The following is a 20,532-nucleotide window of genomic DNA, read 5'->3' as shown; positions in this document are numbered from 1 at the left end:
CAACCAATTTGGCTTCATGCCGGGGCGTTCCACCACAGAGGCAATACACCTTTTAAGAAGATTAATGGAAAAGTATAGGGAGAAGAAGCGTGATCTACATATGGTGTTTATTGACCTAGAAAAGGCCTACGACAGTGTGACACGGCAGGTGCTCTGGGAGTGCTTGGAGGGTAGAAGAGTGCCCAGGAAATACATAGAGATAATTATGGATATGTATACCAGGAGTGAAACAAGTGTCCGTGCGCCAGTGGGGGAGACTGATTTCTTTCCTGTAGAGGTAGGTCTTCACCAGGGGTCAGCATTGAGCCCGTTTCTTTTTGCAGTAGTCTTGGATGAGTTGTCAAAGTCGATTCAGGGGACTCTCCCGTGGTGCATGATGTTCGCAGACGATATTGTGTTACTTGCTGAGAAAAAACAAGATCTAAACATGAGGCTTGAGGAGTGGCGAACAACCTTAGAGACAAAAGGTTTAAAGATTAGCCGATCTAAGACGGAGTACCTCCACTGTGATTTTGGTGGGATAAACGACAATGAAGACGCACAGATCACAATTGAAGGGCAGGTGGTCCCGCAGGTAACGAAGTTTAAGTATTTAGGATCATTTGTTCAGAGCGATGGGGAATTAGACAGTGATGTGACCCACCGAGTTCAGGTAGGATGGTGTAGATGGAAGGCAGCCACAGGTATATTGTGCGACAAGAGTTTCCCGACTAAACTAAAGGGAAAATTCTATAGGGTGGCAGTTAGACCTGCAATGCTATATGGAACAGATTGTTGGGCCATCAAGAAGGCACAAGTGCGGAAGATGGAGGTAGCAGAAATGAGAATGCTACGTTGGATGTGTGGGCACACAAGGCTAGACCGAATAAGAAACGTTGTGTTTCGCGAGAGATTAGGGGTGGCGAACATAGCAGACAAGATAAGAGAGTGGAGATTGAGATGGTTTGGACATGTAAAGAGAAGACAGACGACGAATCCTGTTAGATCCGTAGAAAACATTACTATAGAGGGGAGAAGGGGTAGAGGACGACCTAAATTGACTTGGGATGAGAGGATTAGGCATGATTTGATAGACCTAAACCTCTCCGAGGACATGGTTGAGGATAGGAATTCGTGGAGAAGTAGAATTAAAGTTAAGGATTTTTAGAGAGAATTGAATAACTTAGGGCTTAGACTTAACTTATTTAGGTCACATACCATAATGGTATTTCCCTTACATATATTATTATTATTATTATTATTATTATTAGCTTTTATATTGCTGTTAAACTGTGACCTTATTATTAATATTATTATAATTAGTAGTAGTTTTTATATAACTGTTAAACTTTGATTTCCTTTATTTTGCTTCATACACATGTACTTAGAGCCGAGGGTCTCTCTGGAAGCCACCTCTTTATTCCTTTGGATAGAGGTACGGTGTGCCTACATCCCACCCTCCCCAGACCCTACCTATAGCTTTGCTGTCGGTGGGATTTTACTGGGTATGATTGATTGATTGATTGATTGATTGATATTATTCCATTTTTTTTTACCTCAAATATTTCAAAATTAAGAAAGTAAATGCGTAAGGATGCCTTATCAACTTAACTACTTAGATCAAGTGTAGTGCAGGCCTTATAGAGGCGTTATGGGCTAAAACGCCGCCCACCGTTGGCATTTGATGGTAATATTAAGGCAAGAAATAACAAGTTTGAAAGTAAAGTGGCGAAAGCAAGAAAAGTAAAAACTTAGGTGACAAAAACCAACATCATGCCTATAGTAAAGATTTATTTAAATACATACATACATACGTTTACAAACGCAGATTTCTATATAAACCCATGGATTCCAAATCCAACATTTATATTTATATTTATATTTATTTCTCTCTCAAATTTGAAACATTAGGTTAGAGGTTTTTGTTCAATAATAACAATAACAACATCCATGGCGGATTCAAGCGATTCTATCTCCATTGACATGGATTCAACCTCCTCTGTTTCCTCAAAGGTTTTGCAAATTATATCTCAAAATATTTATGTAAATATTCATACGTTTCAATTATCTTGAAATGTGGGATTTGTTCATTTGTTATGTATGTTTAAATGTTTAATCTTCTACTTGATAATGTATGTATGTATGTGCTTTCTTTTTGCTTTTGATGGTTGAGTATATTCTAAGTAAATGGTAGGTGAATGCTTAACCATGGAAGGACTCATGCTGTTTAGTTATTGTCATCGCTTTCTTAAATTGGCGGAAACTGTTGTAAATAAAAGGAGGAGTCATGTAAGCTGCTCAACATTGTGTAATCTTGTTGCATCTATCTGTTTGAGATTTGTTATTTGTAGGCTGTAGTTGCTGTTAAACACATAAATCATTTTCTTATATTTACTTTATATTTTTTGTTATCCCTTTTGAATGCGGAAGAGCAGGGCTAGCAATCGTGTTTAACAGGTTAGAGACGACACGATTAACACAAGTAACAAACATAAAAATGACTCGTGTAACACTTGGCTTTGGTGGTTTGAGCGTGACAGTTATATGTTTTATATATCTAGAATGAGAAACGATGAACCCTAGCCCCCTAATTGCATGGTGTACCTTTTTCCCAAACAGATCTTATCGTGTCTAAACAGGTATCCATCTGCCAGTTCTACGGAAGAGTGCTTTTTGTGAAGCAATGTTATACTTTTGTGTATTAAATTGGTGCAATACTTATTGTATTTGTCTAGGTTCAGTGGACCTCTAGCCATACGTTCGGTTGTACCTGTCTGTCTGAAGTTTGATTGTATTATATGATAATATGGCAAAAATTTATTCCGGGGACCTTTCGCTATAAATTTGTATTGTCTCTATCTGAATATAACAAACTGAAATGAAACTATCTTAGTTATGTTCTCGACCTAATAATAATAATAATTTGTATCCTTTGTATTGCATTCAGGAACACCTTGTAAAAACTTCCAATGGATTTGTATCCGTTGCCATATTCGGTGACCAAGACAAGCCACCTCTGGTTACATATCCTGATTTAGCTTTAAACCGTAAGTGATGGTTTTGCGTAATTAATATCAAATGCTTGTCCTATTATTAATGATGCATTTGTTTGCTTATTTGGCAGATATGTCATGTTTCCAAGGGCTTTTCTTATGCCCTGAGGCATTTTCATTGCTGATTCATAATTTTTGTATTTACCATATTACCCCTCCTGGCCATGAGGTCGGTAATCGATAATCACTACCTTTAGTTTTTCATAACATATTTGTATTTCTTTAAATGAATATTTTCTTATATTGTATATCCTTAAGTGCTTTTGCAGTTGGGAGCTGCTGCAACGTCATATGATTATCCTGCATTATCTGTTGATGATTTAGCTGATCAGGTTGCTGAGGTTCTTGATTATTTAGGGTAAAATTTTAATATATGTTAGTTCCTATCGAAACGTTCATTTATGTTTGTTTATTTAATAGAAGAATGAACATAAACAAAGCTATTTGTTCAATTATTTAGGGTAAAATTTTAATTGTTTTTGCAGACTCGGTGCAGTTATGTGCATGGGAGTAACTGCTGGTGCATACATACTCACCCTGTTTGCAGTAAGTCACATCTTTTGTATATCGTGTGAACTTTCAAATTCTCAATTTGCAAAAAATTTGATGGGTATTTTTGTCTCTTTGCTAATAGATAAAATACACACGTCGTGTGCTCGGTCTCATACTTATTTCCCCTCTATGTAAACCGCCTTCGTGGACCGAATGGTTGTGTAACAAGGTTAAATATTATAAAATATTCTTTTTAAATGTGACAATTTGGACACATTTACTTATGTAATATCTCTTGTTTGCAGTTTATGGCAAACATTCTTTATTATTATGGGATGTGTGGTTTAGTAAAGGAGTTACTGCTAATCCGCTATTTCAGCAAGGTGTATATCACTATATCAGTATATTTTCTAGTTGTGTGTTTATGTGTTTGATGATTAAATGATTTTATTATATTTTTTTATAATTAAATGACAGGAAGTTCGTGGAGCAGCGATAATTCCCGAAACAGAATTAGTACAGTCATGTAGAAGAGTAAGTTCTTTCGTTAAAGTATTAATTAAAAATTGCACAAATGGTCCATGTGGTTTGACCATATTGTAAGTTTGGTCCCTAGATTTTAAGAATCGCCAACTTACTCTAAACAATTGTGAGAGGGTTGAACATTTAGGACCCACCGTTAAAAAATGCAAACTTGCTCGAAACATGTGTATAATTTTCTCATTATTAATATTGCATACAGCTTTTGAATCATGTTTCTTATAACAAAATCTTCTTTGTTTTGCAGTTGCTTGGTGAGTTGCGAAGTTCAAATGTGCTCAACTTTCTTGAAGCTATTAATGAGTAAATATCTCACTCTAATACATAATATTATCGTTGTAATAGCTAATAGCACAGTTACTGAAAGTTTATATTATATTTTTTAACACGTTAACTATTTATAAAAGGCGTGAAAAATTGTTCTCAGGAGACCAGACATCACCGAAGGATTGAAGAGATTGCAGTGTCGGTCCCTCATCTTTGTGGGTGAATATTCTCCGTTTAATTCTGATTCTCTTCACATGACTTCAAAATTAGATAGAAGATTCAGTGCATTGGTAGAGGTATGTAACAATCAGTCTACATTTTAGTTACAAATTAGTTGATTTGGTTAACTGGTTCGTGTTTTATCCCATATGGGTTGAGTGGGTCAAATATAAGCAGCTCGCACGTGAAAGTTGTCCTAAATTGTAGTAAAAATTTCTACTGTAATTAGGGTATGCATGGACCGATTTTGGGCTTAAACCGAACCAAAAAACCAAAAATTTGATTTGAGTTTTCGAAAACCGTTCGGTTTGGTTTTTTCGGTTTTACCGTTTGGGCTGACAATAAATTGGCCTAGAATAATGAATTTGGGCCTAAAGTTTTTGTTAGTTACATTTGAGCTATATATTGAGGTTGAACTTTTATTTAACTTCTTACAAATTACTTAACATTCAAAAATAAAAAAATAAGAATCCATACACACAGTTAGGTTTTAGTTACATACAAAACCAAAAGTGAATCGAAAGTTGGTTTTTACGAAAACATGTAACCAAACCATCGGTTATTAATTTGGGTTCACTATTTTTGGTTACGGTCCTTACAGATCAGGTTTTTTGGTCTCATGCCCATCACTGACTGTAATTAATAGTATCCTTTCTGTAATAATGTGCTAAATTGTTTATATTTTTGAAAATGGACAAAAAGTGTTGGCAGGTCAACTTGACCCATTTTGACTTTTACTAAAAGTAATCTAATTCTACCCACCCGAACATGTTTGGACCCACTACCCAAAAAGTCATTTTGCACCTCTATTGAGAACGGAACAAGCGGGTCAAAAAGTCAACTGTTCTACTTGACATGAACATATTCTTGTATGCATTTATAGGTTCAAGGATGTGGATCGATTGTAACGGAGGAGCAACCTGACGCAATGCTGGTACCACTAGAATATTTTCTAATGGGTTTTGGGCTCTTCCGGCCCTCTGAGATGGACGTAAGCCCACGAAGCCCGTTAAGCCCAACTTCCATCTCCCCCGAGCTCTATACACCCGAAAGCATGGGCTTAAAACTAAAGCCCATTAAAACTCGACTTTCACAAATCTGAAAAGAGAGGTAAGGTATGTTTGCAAGATTTTGTAATTCTATGTATCTTATATGGGAGGAATAGATGAAGGTATATAGACAGAAGCGAGGTTTACAGAGAGAGAGAGTTTAAATAGACTTTAAAAAATTAACTATAAAAGGGCTATAGTCATGTATATCTGCCAAAATAAATGTTGTATTCATATGATTAATATCTAGTTTAAGAGGACAACTGGATGATTGTTAATCATAGTGAATCCGCGTGTGGTGATTAACTGATTAATACCCGGCCCATTATCAGCTTACGCCTGTGTCGCTTTTTGAGTCATGTAACCAATGTTGGATTTTACATGATAATGCTTATTATCCGTCCGTTTGTTCATTTATACTTGAATGAAAATCAATGGATTCAGTTAGAGGTGCAAATCCTAACCGGTTAATTTTGATAGGTTTGTATCAGCCTGCATGCATCATCCTTAATGTTTTTTAAAATCACTCTGGTCATTCATTTTTTAAGTTAAATGAAAGCATGTGAAAACAAACCAGTCTTTTTGTCGCATCCCCTATAATTGTTTGTTATTTTTTATTTTTCTCAAAGGACATATCACATTCTTGGTTTTATTTGAAGTTACAATTTGAACAATTGTTCTTAGTATGAAATAACGAGTCGAGAATAACATGAAAATTAAATGTAGCATTAAGCTAACAAAATATCAACATGTAAATCGAAAACGCATTGACATAAAATAGATAAATGAAACTTTAATATCGAAATATCAAAATAGTTTGAGTTCTTGGAGTCAGAACAACGTAAAACATCAATTTGAAATTTCATTTAATGAATGAAAATTCCCAATAAAACATTAATTTTGAATAACAGCAAGATTAACCAAGTATATACTTGAAACTTCGAAATCAAAATAAAACTATGATCTCAGATTAATGATACATCAAGAAATAATTTGGTGAAACATTGGACGAAAAAAAGAAGCAAAAAAATAATCAAAACAATTCTTGTAAAAGTAATATAAATTCAACATGTACCTAAACATATTTGAAATCCCATCTTCCACTAAACGATTACGTTTATGGGAAATTGGTCATAAAACGCGAGATTGAGATAATACTAAACAAGTTTAGAAATGCAACCATGAATGACAACGAAAATGGCTCAGCAATCACAAATAGTCATACTCAGTTATAAACTTCATAAATAATCCTCGAAAGGATTTGATACGTAAAATTGCTTTGGTTATATTCAAATAGAATAATATATATATATATATATGTGTGTGTGTGTGTGTGTGTGTATAAAAAGAAAAGAAAACAATAATAATAAACAAAATAAGACAAGACGAAACTTGTGATAATTATCTTCTCGACGGTAGATTTGAGGTATAAAGGTTACTGTGAGGGTGGTGCCACGATTTCTCAATTGAATTTATTGGCGTTGACGAGGGGATATGGAAAATACTCTCTATAAAATTCGCTTAAGTTTATGAAAACCGAAAAAGAATGCGATGCTTTTATAATAATAACTTTTTTTAAAAGCTTAGTAATAATAATAAAAAAAATTTCTTAGCTAGTGCTGAAGTTTGCGTCACAATATTATAAAATTTTTAATATAAAATAAATGTTTCCCTTATGGTGGCGTCCTATGAAAACTTTAAAGAGAATCTCCAACTAAAAATGATTCGTTTCGATAGAATTGTTATGGTATTAATATAATAGCCTCAAGGTCTTAGTACTTGTTTAAAACAACGCTTTTACTTTATTTAACGTTTTTATTTAACCTTGAAAATATTATATATAATAAGAATTATAGTGGTAATAATAATAATTACCATACTAGTAGTAATGAAATAATAATAATAGTAATAATAATAATAATATTAATAAAAGACAGAATTACAAATTTTGTCCTTTAAAATAAGACGAATTACGGTTCGTGTCCTTTTCTAAGTTTCCTTGCAGGCGGTGTACTTTAAACTTTTTTTTTCTACACGTTATGTCCTTTACGCTAACTGGGTTAGAAAAACTCAGTTAAATGCCCTCACGTGAGGCGCATGTGAGGGCATTTTTGTCCTTTCACCTGTACCTGCAACTTCTTCTTTCTCTTTCTTCTTCATTTTTGCATATCTCAATTAATAAGATATAATCAGTGGCAGCTTTCAATCTAGCGGCATAGGAGCAGTAACAGTCCGACCGTTCATCACCGGCACATCGCCGTCCACGTCACCATCTCCGTCGCACAATCGGACAACCACACCACACCACTGAACAACCACAATCACACCATCGCACTTAGGATATGAAATTAGGGTTTCCGGCAGACAATAACCACCACGCCATTAAGATCTGGAAAACAAAACCCTAATCGAGCCATGGCGGCGCCTGAACCCTACCCTTTGTGCCGCCGGAGCCATTTCGGCACCTAAATCTTGACCTTCGTTTCTGCCTAAGCCATGACGGTGGTTCCTTCACTCATTCTTCAGCTGGTCCGATTGGACTTGGAACCGCTTTCAGATACTACAATAACCAGAATCGCTGGCAAAAACGGCTTCTCAGGGTTGCCGGAAAACGAGAGGGTTTGTACCCTTTCATGTCGCCATGAACCAGTAGATGATGCTACGGTTGTCGGGTTGTCGGGGAGAGAAAGAGAGAGAGAAATGGTGGATGGGTCAACTTTGGTGGTGGGCTATGCGGCGGTGGCTGCGTTGGTGTCTTGCCGTAGATGATGCTACGGTGGCAGTGGACAAACTCAAAGGGGAGATAATCTGTTGCAAAATATGATAAGGAATAGATGAATAGGTATGATTTGCGATAACTGAATGGGGTTGAGATAATCCATTTCAAGGAGAGCTGGGATTTTGAAATTGGGGTTGAGATAATCAGTAACAAATATGGTGAGTGGTGATGATTGAGAAGAAAGAATGGTTTGAGATTGGATGGTTGTGGTACAGGTGAAGAAGAAGTTGCAGGTACAGGTGAAAGGACAAAAATGCCCTCACATGCGCCTCACGTGAGGGCATTTAACTGAGTTTTTCTAACCCAGTTAGCGTAAAGGACATAACGTGTAGAAAAAAAAAGTTTAAAGTACACCGCCTGCAAGGAAACTTAGAAAAGGACACGAACCGTAATTCGTCTTATTTTAAAGGACAAAATTTGTAATTCTGTCTTAATAATAATAATAATAATAATAATAATAGTAATAATAATAACCATATGTTTGACTTAAAGTCTTTTTGAAAATTATCAACTTGATAAGTACTTATTAATTAACTATATTAAATTAATTTGATGATTTGAAATCATAAGTGTAAGGTGTTTGTAAATATATATATATATTGAATGCGGAAAAATATTCATGATTTTAAAATAATAATAATTGAAATAAGTATGTTTGACGAGTATGAAGGGGTTACGTAGGGGTGTAAGGCTACGAGTGAGCTCCAAGTGGTTAGAGAATGCGATTTAAGGTAATGCATGGCGGAATCAAGTTAGGCCTCCGAAGCATAGTAGGCGTGTTTGGATCACTATAACAGTAGCAGGCTTGAAGCGTGTGGTCACGCATATGATTGAGACAAATGGTTAGGTACAGGTATTGTAGATGGGTGAGTAGCGTTGAGTTTGGGTAGGTTTTAGCAATAAGTGGTAATTGAATATACCACAAATTGAAGTATATCAACATTTCAGGGAAGTAAAGTGGTGGGATTTACACCTACTATACAAAGGGAGTGTTTCTGTGCGAGGCTTTTCGGTTGGGTTTGGTTTGGGTTTCCAAGAATTGTGTTGGGTTTGAATTTGAATTTACTATAGCGATGAAGGTGGGTATTGTTAAACGTGAGATGATCGGGATCACGGCGGTCAATTACATGGTAACTTGGGTTGACACTTTGCGGGTTGAGTGCGAAAACTAGGAAAACGAGAAGGCATAACACGAGACGTGAAGAATTCGCGTGACTTGGGATGTAAGTCTTAAAACGACTAGTAGATACATCAATAAAAACAAGTAAAGTAAAGAAATTGAATGAAACAAAATTTAAAATCGAAATTGGAATTACCTTAAAACGTCATGAGTTTTCACCTTCTAATAAACGAAAATCTCATAAATTATTGAATAATCATATGGAAAAAGAATTAAACTTAACAATAAATAGTGAAATCGAATTGAAATTTTACACCATAATAGTAAATTAATATAATATAACATAATCGAACTGAAACTCGACTATTCATGTATCACCATGACTTTTCGAAGTTTCAATTTTTTTAAATCGTAATAATAAATGAATATATATAAAGAAGATAATCAAATTGAAACTCGACAATTCATGTATCACCATGACTTTTCGATGTTTCAATTTTAAATCTTAATAATAAATAATGAAAAGAGTTTAAATTCGACGATTCTCGTATTACAACAAAAAATAATAATCAAAATACGTACAATCGAACCAAAAGCTGGGTATTAGTGTATCGCAATGACTTTACAACCTTTCAGTTAAAACATGTTGTAAAACATCGAAATCACACGTCGCATGAACCACCATGACTTGTGTGACATCATTAAGAGTGTAACCATATTCCTTTTCACAAAGAGCACATGGTCACGTTTGAAAGCTTAAAGTTGTGATTCATACGGCATTGAAGGTGTATGCTTTGGCTTAATAGGTTTCACGCCCTTTCCGAACTCTCCAGGTAAGCAACCGGGTCCCGCGTCTGATTGGGATTTATGCGCATTGCTTATCCTTAGGTTTCAATAACCTTGGTGTCAAGAGTTCGGAAAACAAACATGCCCCCCTTACAGTTTACTACATACCCTCCATATAAAACCATATTTAAGAAGAAGAAATATCGAAAAACCAAAAGAAAATCGATTGTTGAAAAATGTTTGAAAATCTTTGTTTTAGGCATAAGCCTTGGACTTGTGTGTGATGTTTGTGTACATGAGGCAAAGTATAACATCATTTGTGTACATGAGGCATAAACAAATCAATAATAATTAAATAATGTGCATTGAATAATCAAATAGGGCCCACATAATTCTTAATCATGCAATCCTAAATAAATAAAAATAAGCTATAACCAACTAGGACACTACGTCTAATGTCCTATCTTATAGTCACGGCTCTGATAGCAATCTGTAACACCCCGGCTAAAGCGGAAACACCTGAGTGTGACGTACAGATTCCCCAAAACACATGTGACACTATTAAGTGACAATATTATTATTAATTAATTTAAACATCAAGTACACAAGTTTGTAACAAGAAATACAAGGAAAATACAAGAACAATTAACAGCTTATCCATTTATTAATATAACCTAAGTTCTAGTGTCCTTGTGACGGCAGCAGTCTCTAAATAAGGTACATGTAACATATATATAAAATAATGACAACTAAATGAAATTGGTGAGTTCACACAAGTTTTGATATAAGTACATAAAAATCTACAATTCCATGAACAAGTGTAAATGAGCAAGTAAGGTCCTTTCCAGTTGGGATTGTGCACCAATGTACTCGGATAATAGCGCAAGTAAGTGTCATTTCCGTTGGTAACAACCAACGTACTCAGGTCGGGGGTCCCTATTCCACTCATAACATCGAGGTCCTGAGTGCATAGGGGGCGTATGATCATACTTAATGAGGAAACCATGAGCACGTAATCTTTGAGCAAGTAAGCAAATAAACACACAAGTCCATGTAATGAATTGTAGTTTGTAAATAATAAATAAACGAAATTGTTATGTTGAAAGGATATATATGCTACCCCAAAATAGTTAAAAAGGGTAAAAAGGGGGTGTGAGAAACTCACCTTTTAGATTGAAGACAACTTGAAATAATAACCAAAAGCGCGTTTAAAAAAATTGAAACGATCGAACCTCACAAACTATAATTAAAAATGAAATACAAAATTTAAAGACTAACTATCGGGACTATAAAAGTTAAATAATATTGGTTTTAGAAATTATGCATTATTGAAATATCTATTTCATTAACTTATGGAAAATGGGGACTTGGGGATTTTTAATGAGTTTAACAAAAATGAATAAATTTATATAAATCATTTGATGTTTATTAGTTGAATATGATTTGTAGATAAATAATTATAACTTGTTAATATAAGATTAAATATCAATATTAATAACCATTAATGATTAAGTGTTTTATTTTATTCTAGTATCATAAGTAATTAATATACTAATTAATTAACTTAAATGTTTTGCATGAACTCTTTTAAAGAAATTATAAATATTAGTTTATGTTGAAATAAGATAAACAATAATTAACTTACTCAATTATTAATTTAAAGATATGAAATATGTTATATCTATTGTAAAATATTTTAAATAAAGGAAATTTTTATAAATCATCTTATTTGAAAGAAAGTTTATAAGTTTATGATGATCAACAAATCATAATATTTACATAAATATATATTCATGCTTGTTCTTGCAAAATAACTAGCTTTGATCAAAGATTTAGAAAAATCAAAGTGTTTATCTTGGATATCCATAATCATAATGATTCTTAAAACCAAAATATAATATTTTTATGATAAAAGTAACATGATCATGAAGAACAAATTATGAACATCCAATATTAAATCAAAACAAAAACTATAAAATGCATGGAATCATAAAACTTACTTGTTAGTGCTTTCAATCTTAAGAAAATAATGGATTGAGGTGTGAAAAATAATGGAGGATTTGTCCTCCTTTTATAGTGAAAATATAGAGTTGTTATGTCTTATGGAATTTATGAAAATTAATCATATTTAATATAATTAGAAACAAAAATTAAAATGGTTTAAAAGGTTTTCAAAGTGTTTAACTCTTTTAGTAAATTTTATTTAATTAAAAAATTCATTGCTTTATTTTTATTAGTTAATTAAAAAAACATAATATGAAAAAGATGGTAATAATAATAATCCAAGATTTATTATAATGATTTGCATGAGAAGTTCATGAATAAATTATCTTGATTATGAATGTTTTAAATGAGTATGCAATACTACAAGGGTGGTAAAAAGTATATTTGCATAGAAATGACCACATAAAATACATGAAACGAAAATTGAGATTAATTAATAGTATTATAAAAATATATAAATTTAAGTAGAACAAAACCGAGAATTTAAAATGGGTCCGGGTTTTCGGGTTTGAAAATTAACAAATGTTACATGCACTGTTTTGAAACCCGGCCCGGCCGGTCGGACCGGTCCGACCGGGACGCTGTCTCAAAACCGGTCCGGGTGAGGTATTTGACCCGTTTTTGAAAAACCCGGCCGGGTTTGCCGAGTGGCGGTCGGCTCGGAGCAAGCCAAACAGATTCCAGACGTTGTGACAGGTACGTTCTTAGTAAACGGAATTTCTGCTTCGGTAATGTTTGATTCGGGTGCGAATAAAAGTTTCGTAGATACCCCATTTAGTAAACTAGCTAAAATGAAATGTTGCCGAGTGTCTGGAACCTTTATAGTAGAAACTGCTAGCGACACCTCGGTAAAATAATGAAAATGGTTAAAGACTGTAAGATAGAGTTAGAGGGGCATGAGTTCCCTGTTACCTTCTATGTCATGACCTTAGGAGGGTTCGATGTGGTTTTGGGAATGGATTGGTTGTCAGAGTATGAAGCTCAGATAGTGTGTAAGAGTAGGATAATAAGGTTAAAGTCCTTAGATGGTAGCGTGGTGACGGTTTATGGTGATAAGGAAAGTTCTGGGCTTAATGTCATTTCGATGATAAAAGCCGAGGGTTTGTTAAGGCGAGGGTGCGGTGCCTACCTGGCGTATGTTGTCAACGCTACGGCCGAGACGAAAGAAATGAAAGATGTCCCTATTGTGCGCGACTACCCAGAAGTATTCCCAGAGGATCTTCCGGGGTTGCCACCGGAGCGAGAGATAGAATTCCAGATAGATTTAGTACCAGGAGCCCAACCCGTCGCGAAAGCGCCTTACCGCCTAGCACCATCCGAGATGAAAGAACTGATGTCCCAACTGCAAGAACTCCTTGACAAAGGTTTTATAAGACCAAGTGTTTCCCCGTGGGGCGCACCAATGTTATTCGTGAAGAAGAATGATGGAAGTATGAGAATGTGCATAGACTATCGCGAGTTGAACAAGCTTACAGTAAAGAATAGATATCCTTTGCCAAGGATTGATGATCTGTTCGACCAACTACAAGATTCAAGTTGGTTCTCATGAATAGATCTCAGATCAGGCTATCATCAACTAAAGGTGAAGGAGGCAGACATCCCTAAGACGGCGTTCCGAACGCGGTATGGACACTACGAGTTCCTTGTGATGTCAATCGGTCTAACAAATGCTCCTCCAACATTTATGGACAAGACGAATAGGGTGTGTCGGCCAATGTTGGATAAGTCAGTTATTGTCTTCATCAACGATATATTGATTTATTCAAAGAGCGATTTCGATCATGCTAAGCATCTGAAAGAAGTATTGGAGACTCTGAAGAAAGAGAAGTTGTATGCTAAGTTTTCGAAATGCGCGTTCTGGTTGCGAGAAGTGCAATTTCTAGGTCACGTGATTAATCCTGAAGGAATTACCGTCGACCCAGCTAAGATTGAAGCGATAACTAATTGGAAGACTCCACAGAATCCAACTGATATACGAAGCTTCCTAGGGTTAGCTGGCTACTATAGGAGATTCATCGAAGGTTTTTCCAAGATAGCCGCACCGTTGACCGGAATGACCCGAAAGTCGGTAGTATTCAGTTGGGGAAAGTTCCAAGAAGAAGCTTTTGAAGAATTAAAGAAGAGACTCTCGCAAGCTCCAATTCTTGCTCTACCCGACGGTGATGTGGATTTGGTTGTGTGTGCTGATGCCTCGCATCAAGGGCTAGGTTGTGTGTTGATGCAGCGAGGAAAGGTTATAGCATACGCGTCTAGACGGTTGAAAGTCCATGAGAGTACTTATCCGACGCATGATTTAGAACTAGCAGCTGTAGTGCATGCCCTTAAGATATGGAGACATTATCTATACGGTACTAAGTGTATCACCTACACAGATCATAAGAGTTTAAAGTATTTCTTCGAGCAGAAGGAATTGAACATGAGACAGAGGAGATGGTTGGAGTTGATTAAGGATTACGACTGCGATATTAAGTACTACCCTGGTAAATCTAATGTGGTTGCCGACGTGCTAAGCCGTAAGAATGAGGAAGTCATTGCAACAATGAAGTCATACCAGTTGATCATGAACTCAAGTCTTTTTGAAGAAATCATCAAGGTACAGTCAGAGGTGTTAGTAGACGAAGGGTTAGTAAAGAAGGAAAGAGTTTATGGCCAGCAAGACGAGTTGATGGAAAATACTCATGGTGTTAAGACTAGGTTTGACCGTATGTGGATCCCATACCATGGAGATCTCAGAGGTCGAATCATAGATGAAGCTCACAAGTCAAGATATTCGATTCATCCAGGATCCACCAAGATGTATCAAGACTTGAAGAGAGACTACTTGTGGCCGAATATGAAGAATGATGTGGTATATTATGTTAGTAAGTGCTTGACTTGCTTACAAGTCAAAGCCGAACATCAGAAGCCTTATGGAAAGATGCAGCCTTTAGAGATACCTTAATGGAAATGGGAACACGTCACTATGGATTTCATAACTAAGCTACCTCGTACAGCTAAGCACCATTGTAACACCCCGCAACCGCAGCGGAAACGTAAACGGGATGCAATAGACACCTCTGATATCAACCACATTGTTTATAAAGAAAACTGAATACAATAATATACTTCAAATTACATTATCTTGTATTTCATTACCGTCTAGGTGATACACACATCATACAATACGATACACAATTCTATTTGTTATAATGTTTCCTAACACCCTGCACGCAAATCTTACACACATCAAGCACTTAGCACGTAAGCAATTACTTCATCTTAATTGTACCTGAAAAGCATGTGAGAAAACGGGTCAACTACGAATAGTTGGTGAGTTTCACAATTTGAGTAAACCATGATAAATCCATATCATAATATAATATTATCTGGGGACACTGTTAACCCAGTACTGTACTCACTCTGGGGACAATGTTAACCCAGAAACACTTCTAGGAACCCCTGGGGACACTGTTAACCCAGGTATGTACTCACTCCGGGGGCAATGTTAACCCGGAAACACTTCCAAAGACATCTGGGGACACTGTTAACCCAGTCCTGTACCCATTCCGTACGATTCCCGTACAATCAAATATTTATAAATACACGCAAATCCATGCGTTCAGTATGTATTTAAACATTTCAATAGTAACATGCTTTCCGCCCCGGAAAGATATTTGAAAACAATTCAGAAAAAGGGGCTCGTGAAACTCACCTTAGCACATGCAAGCAGGTAACAACAATCATTATCAATTAACGCGTCCAATCTGTAATATGATCCCTAAGATCGTTATTATACACTTATTGTTTATATAATCTTTTAACCGTATCAACTGGTACATCTGGGGACACTGTTAACCCAGTACTGTACCCGAAATACTTCTCCGGACTCAGATTGTGATGTCGTTTAGAGTTCAACAGTCAAATTTTCTATTAATTCGTTTTCCTCGTTTTGCGTGCCAGCACGGCTATCCAATTTTATGTTTCAAAATGAGTTTGGTCATACACGACCCGAAAATAGTTGTTGACTGATAACTTAATTAAAGTGGTGAAATTATAGCTCGGTTTAGACGTCCCGTTTGGCCGCGGGATCCGTTTCCGTCTTTGGCATACCGGAAACTGTTAAAATAGGTTAAAATTACTCAAATCATCCGAATTACTTTCGGACGATTTATTTTTACTTGTTTAACTCATTTATATGAAAATCGTTCATTTTTAGGGTTTTTATACACCAGTCAGCTCGATTAAGCGAACTTCACCGGTTTACGCGTTTTAACTTTAAAAGTTTGATAATTAGCACAAATACTTATCCGTTTACTCTCGGATCTTGAAATTTTGCACAAATCACTTTTTAACAGTGGGGAATTTTATAAAAATATTTCCAGAATTAATTCTTATATTTAAAATTTATTTATCTATTTTTAAACACCATTTAAACACTAAATATGTCGTAAATACCAAACGATCTTAGAAAAATCCCAAATTTTTCCTGAATGTCCTCGGCCATCCACATAGTCCCCTGTAATTTTTCCAGAACCAAAATCTTCTTTTACATGTTATTTTACTAAAACCGAGCTAGAACACCTTAGAACTCGTTTAACCGAAAAGCCTACTTAGACTTCTCCAACTGACCTCAAATTTTGTGTGTGACATATACATGATATAAAAAGCTTATCTACAATTTTCCAGAATTTTTCATAATATTTAACTATTTTTCACCATTTTTGGCCAAAACCGAGCATTAAATTCACCAAATATTCATCCTTTATCCAAAAATTACCAAAAATTCACAGAACTCATATTTTCATGTGTTTAACACCTCTGTAAAATTTTATGACCTAACTCTAAAGCATCAACAATCTGTCCAAATTTCCCAAAACCGAACATAACCGAATATACCTTTCGTTTTCCGCCACTACAAGCTACAAACTCGTCTTTCCGACTTATCTACCACTAAATACAGAGCCTACAAACAACATACCACAATACCAAGCAAGTTACACTCACGATCAAGCCATTTATTTCATGGTTTCGGTTATGATTCCAAAAACAAAGATTTAACCGTAAAAATTCGTTTTTGATTCGTTTAACTCCTTTCTTGGACCAAGATCCCTTGTATAACCCGTATACATCACTTGATCATGCAAGAATCGGTTTTCATCTTTGAAACCTCATTTTCTTGCAATTAAACTCAAGAAACGAAGATGGAAACGTGATTAACTCGATTCTTTACCTTGTTTTCTTGCTCCAAAAGCTCGGGTTTTTGATCATGAGGTTGAGAGGTTTGAAGGATTGTTGGATTGTTGGATGAAAAAACGAAAAATGAAATGGGGTTAGCCCCATTGAGGCCGATCGGAATTATGTGGGGGTGGGGTGGGACCCACCTCTTCATTCTTGGCCACTCATTTGGATTCTCGTAATCCGGATAATGTTTTGGATAATCTGGTTCAGTTCGTTTTTCGGTTAAACGTTTAATTCGGCTTAAAACGGGGTTAAAACGGTCGTTTTTCGGCTTAAAAATGAAATTTATATAAAACCGATTTAAAAACTTTAAAAACTTAAATCATGACATTTATTAACTTAAAACGTCATATTACTAATTATTACGCATCTTTTTCGGCTTGATCGATCGTCTCTTGCTCGGTTTGGTATTAAAGGTTTCGTTTAACGTACCGACGTACTATTAAATCGACATCCTTTTTCTGTGCTTTAATCCACTTATCCCGAAGCTTTAATACTTCGTAACATCACTAAATATCATATATCTCGTCTATAATTGAACCCTCGATTCATTCGGGTTTCAATAACTATCGATCGATTGATCGCATATTCAATACGGTGAATTATATATTCACGTACATCAATACAATGAACCATGTATTCTTGTATGATTACTATGGTAATTCATGTACCCGACATTAAATATGACGTAACTACAGTCTACGGTTAGGGTATACCTGGTTTCGTCGGAATCGTTACATTCTCCCCCCGTTAAGAAATTTCGTCCTCGAAATTTTACACGCCCACTATCCCCTTTCGTGAGAAAGGTGGGGGGTTTTTCCTTCAGAATTCACCCTCGCGTTACCAGGTATAATCTGGTCCTCGCTGTGAATTCCACTTAATCTTAATCAATAAAGCTTGGTGTGTCTAAACTGTTTAGTTTTCCCGTCTACTATCTCTACGAAATTGTTTATGATATCAAGTATGACTTCTACGCGTATCTCCATTACTAGTACTTTCGTTGCCTCATCGCTTAGGTACTTTTCAATCCGTATACATGGCAAAACATCATGTATAGTACTTAGCCCCTGGAGTACTTTAATCGATAAACTAAATGACCACTCATGGAGATAGTCTCATGAGGTCCAATATATTAAGGAGCTATTTTCGGTTTTGCCAAACCTCATATCACTTCTCTAAGGTGATGCCTTAAAAGTGCCATGTCTCCTCTTTCCGGTGACAATGGTTTCCTTTGAATGTTGGCATAAATCCTTTGCCAATCTCACGCTGCTTTCAACTCATCTTAAATATTATAAATCCGATTGGTTATTTCCCGAATCAATTCAAATCTTATGGCTTGATTGACGCCCATTTTCAATTTAACAAATTGGTGATAATTACTTCACCCATAGAAAGCTTCAAGCTCTCGATGCTTCCTTCCCCGCCTTCCAATAATGGAAGTAGGTTGCCCATTTCGATCTGAGATAATTGAAAATGGTATTCCACGATGAGATACCATTTCACCATCATGAATCTGGGCGAGAATTCATTGTGGTAATCATCATAGATTAGGATGAAATGCGAGGATTGGTTAATCGATCCGCGATTACCCAATTTACTTCATGCCTTTGATATATCTTGGGAATTTGCGTCCCGAAATCCATTGTAATTTATTCCCACAATCATTGGCGAATTTTCTGTCGTTGTGGCGTCCCCTCGGGTTTTCGATATGCAGCCTTATCTCTTGCATAACTTAAATGTTCACCAACATACGTAAACATATCTTTCTCCAAGCTCGGCCATTAATAAAATCCTTTCAGATATTCGTATCATCAATAGTCTATTCCGATCCCGGATGTATGGAATATTTCGATCTATGCACTTCGTCCATGATTAACTCACGAAGGTCATGGGGGGTCGGGATCCAAACCCATTTTTTTTGAAATAGAGAATTTCGTCCATGCGCTGTTCGAAATTCTTCTCGTTGCCGTAAAGTCCCTCCTTTTCCAATTGTTCCTCTTTCAACGCCTCACGTTGAGCGACTCGTATCAGGTTCGAAAGGTTCGACTGGACTATCATCCCCAGTGCTCGCACTCGCAATGGCTTAACCCGACCTTTCCTACTCAAGGCATCGGCTACCACGTTAGCCTTGCCGGGGTGATAACGGATGTCACAGTCATAATCGCTTAACAACTTGACCCATCTTCGTTGCCTCATATTCAGTTCTTTCTGATCAAATATGTGCTGCAAACTTTTATGATCGGTGAAGATGGTGCACTTCGTACCGTAGAGATAATGTCTCCAAATTTCAAGTGCGAAGATAACCGCTCCCAGTTCTAAGTCATGAGTGGTGTAATTTTTCTCGTGTACTTTTAACTGTCGGGGAGCATAGGCTACAACCTTATTATTCTGCATCAACACGCATCCTAACTCTCTACGCGATGCATCACAATACGCGACAAAACCATCGTCTCCATCGGGGAGACTTAAAATCGGCGCTTGGCACAATTTTAATGGTTTCTATCTTATTTGGATCTTTGCGTAATCCTTGTTGCTTTACAACATGACCAAGGGATTATGCCTTCTTTATTCAAAATCACATTTCGAAAACTTCGCGTATAGCTCATCTTGCTTTAACACTTCCACAATTTTCCTTAACCGTCGTTCGTGCTCTTCCTTACGTTGCAAATATATCAAAATATTATCAATGAATGCTATGACAAATTTGTCAAAATAAAGTTTACCGACTCGGTTCATGAGTTTCATGAATGCTGCCGGCGCATTTGTTATCCCGAAAGGCATAACTAAATATTCATGATGGCCGTAGCGAGTACGAAACGCTGTTGTTGCAACGTCCTCGTCTTGGATTTTTCATTTGGTGATAACTATATCTAAGATCAATTTTCTGAAAATAAATCGCCCCTTGTAGTTGGTTAAATAGATCATTTACTTCGAAGAAGTGAATACCTATTCTTGATCGTCACTTTATTCAATTCTCCCTAATCAGTACATATCCTAACACTTCCGTCCTTCATTTCCCAATTAAAA

At 36.0% G+C, this 20,532-nt stretch overlaps 1 protein-coding gene across 1 annotated transcript; it reads left to right on the top strand.

Annotated features, from left to right (window-relative positions):
• The first annotated feature begins 1,851 nt into the window (after nucleotides 1-1,851).
• On the top strand, nucleotides 1,852-5,974 carry LOC143537153 (protein NDL2-like). Its single transcript, XM_077030980.1, has 11 exons — nucleotides 1,852-1,992; nucleotides 2,927-3,026; nucleotides 3,104-3,201; nucleotides 3,302-3,390; nucleotides 3,518-3,578; nucleotides 3,667-3,753; nucleotides 3,830-3,907; nucleotides 4,002-4,058; nucleotides 4,312-4,367; nucleotides 4,492-4,627; nucleotides 5,434-5,974. Exons 1-11 carry the CDS (start codon nucleotides 1,930-1,932, stop codon nucleotides 5,650-5,652), a joined length of 1,044 nt encoding a protein of 347 aa, XP_076887095.1. The 5' UTR covers nucleotides 1,852-1,929; the 3' UTR covers nucleotides 5,653-5,974.
• Nucleotides 5,975-20,532: the final 14,558 nt, after the last annotated feature.

The sequence above is a fragment of the Bidens hawaiensis genome, unplaced genomic scaffold (genome assembly GCF_021521415.1).
Source record: "Bidens hawaiensis isolate Kalapana, Puna unplaced genomic scaffold, B.hawaiensis_p1.1 tig00011131_1, whole genome shotgun sequence".
Taxonomy (NCBI): Eukaryota; Viridiplantae; Streptophyta; class Magnoliopsida; order Asterales; family Asteraceae; genus Bidens; species Bidens hawaiensis.
This window is presented reverse-complemented; position numbering and strand designations above follow the sequence as displayed.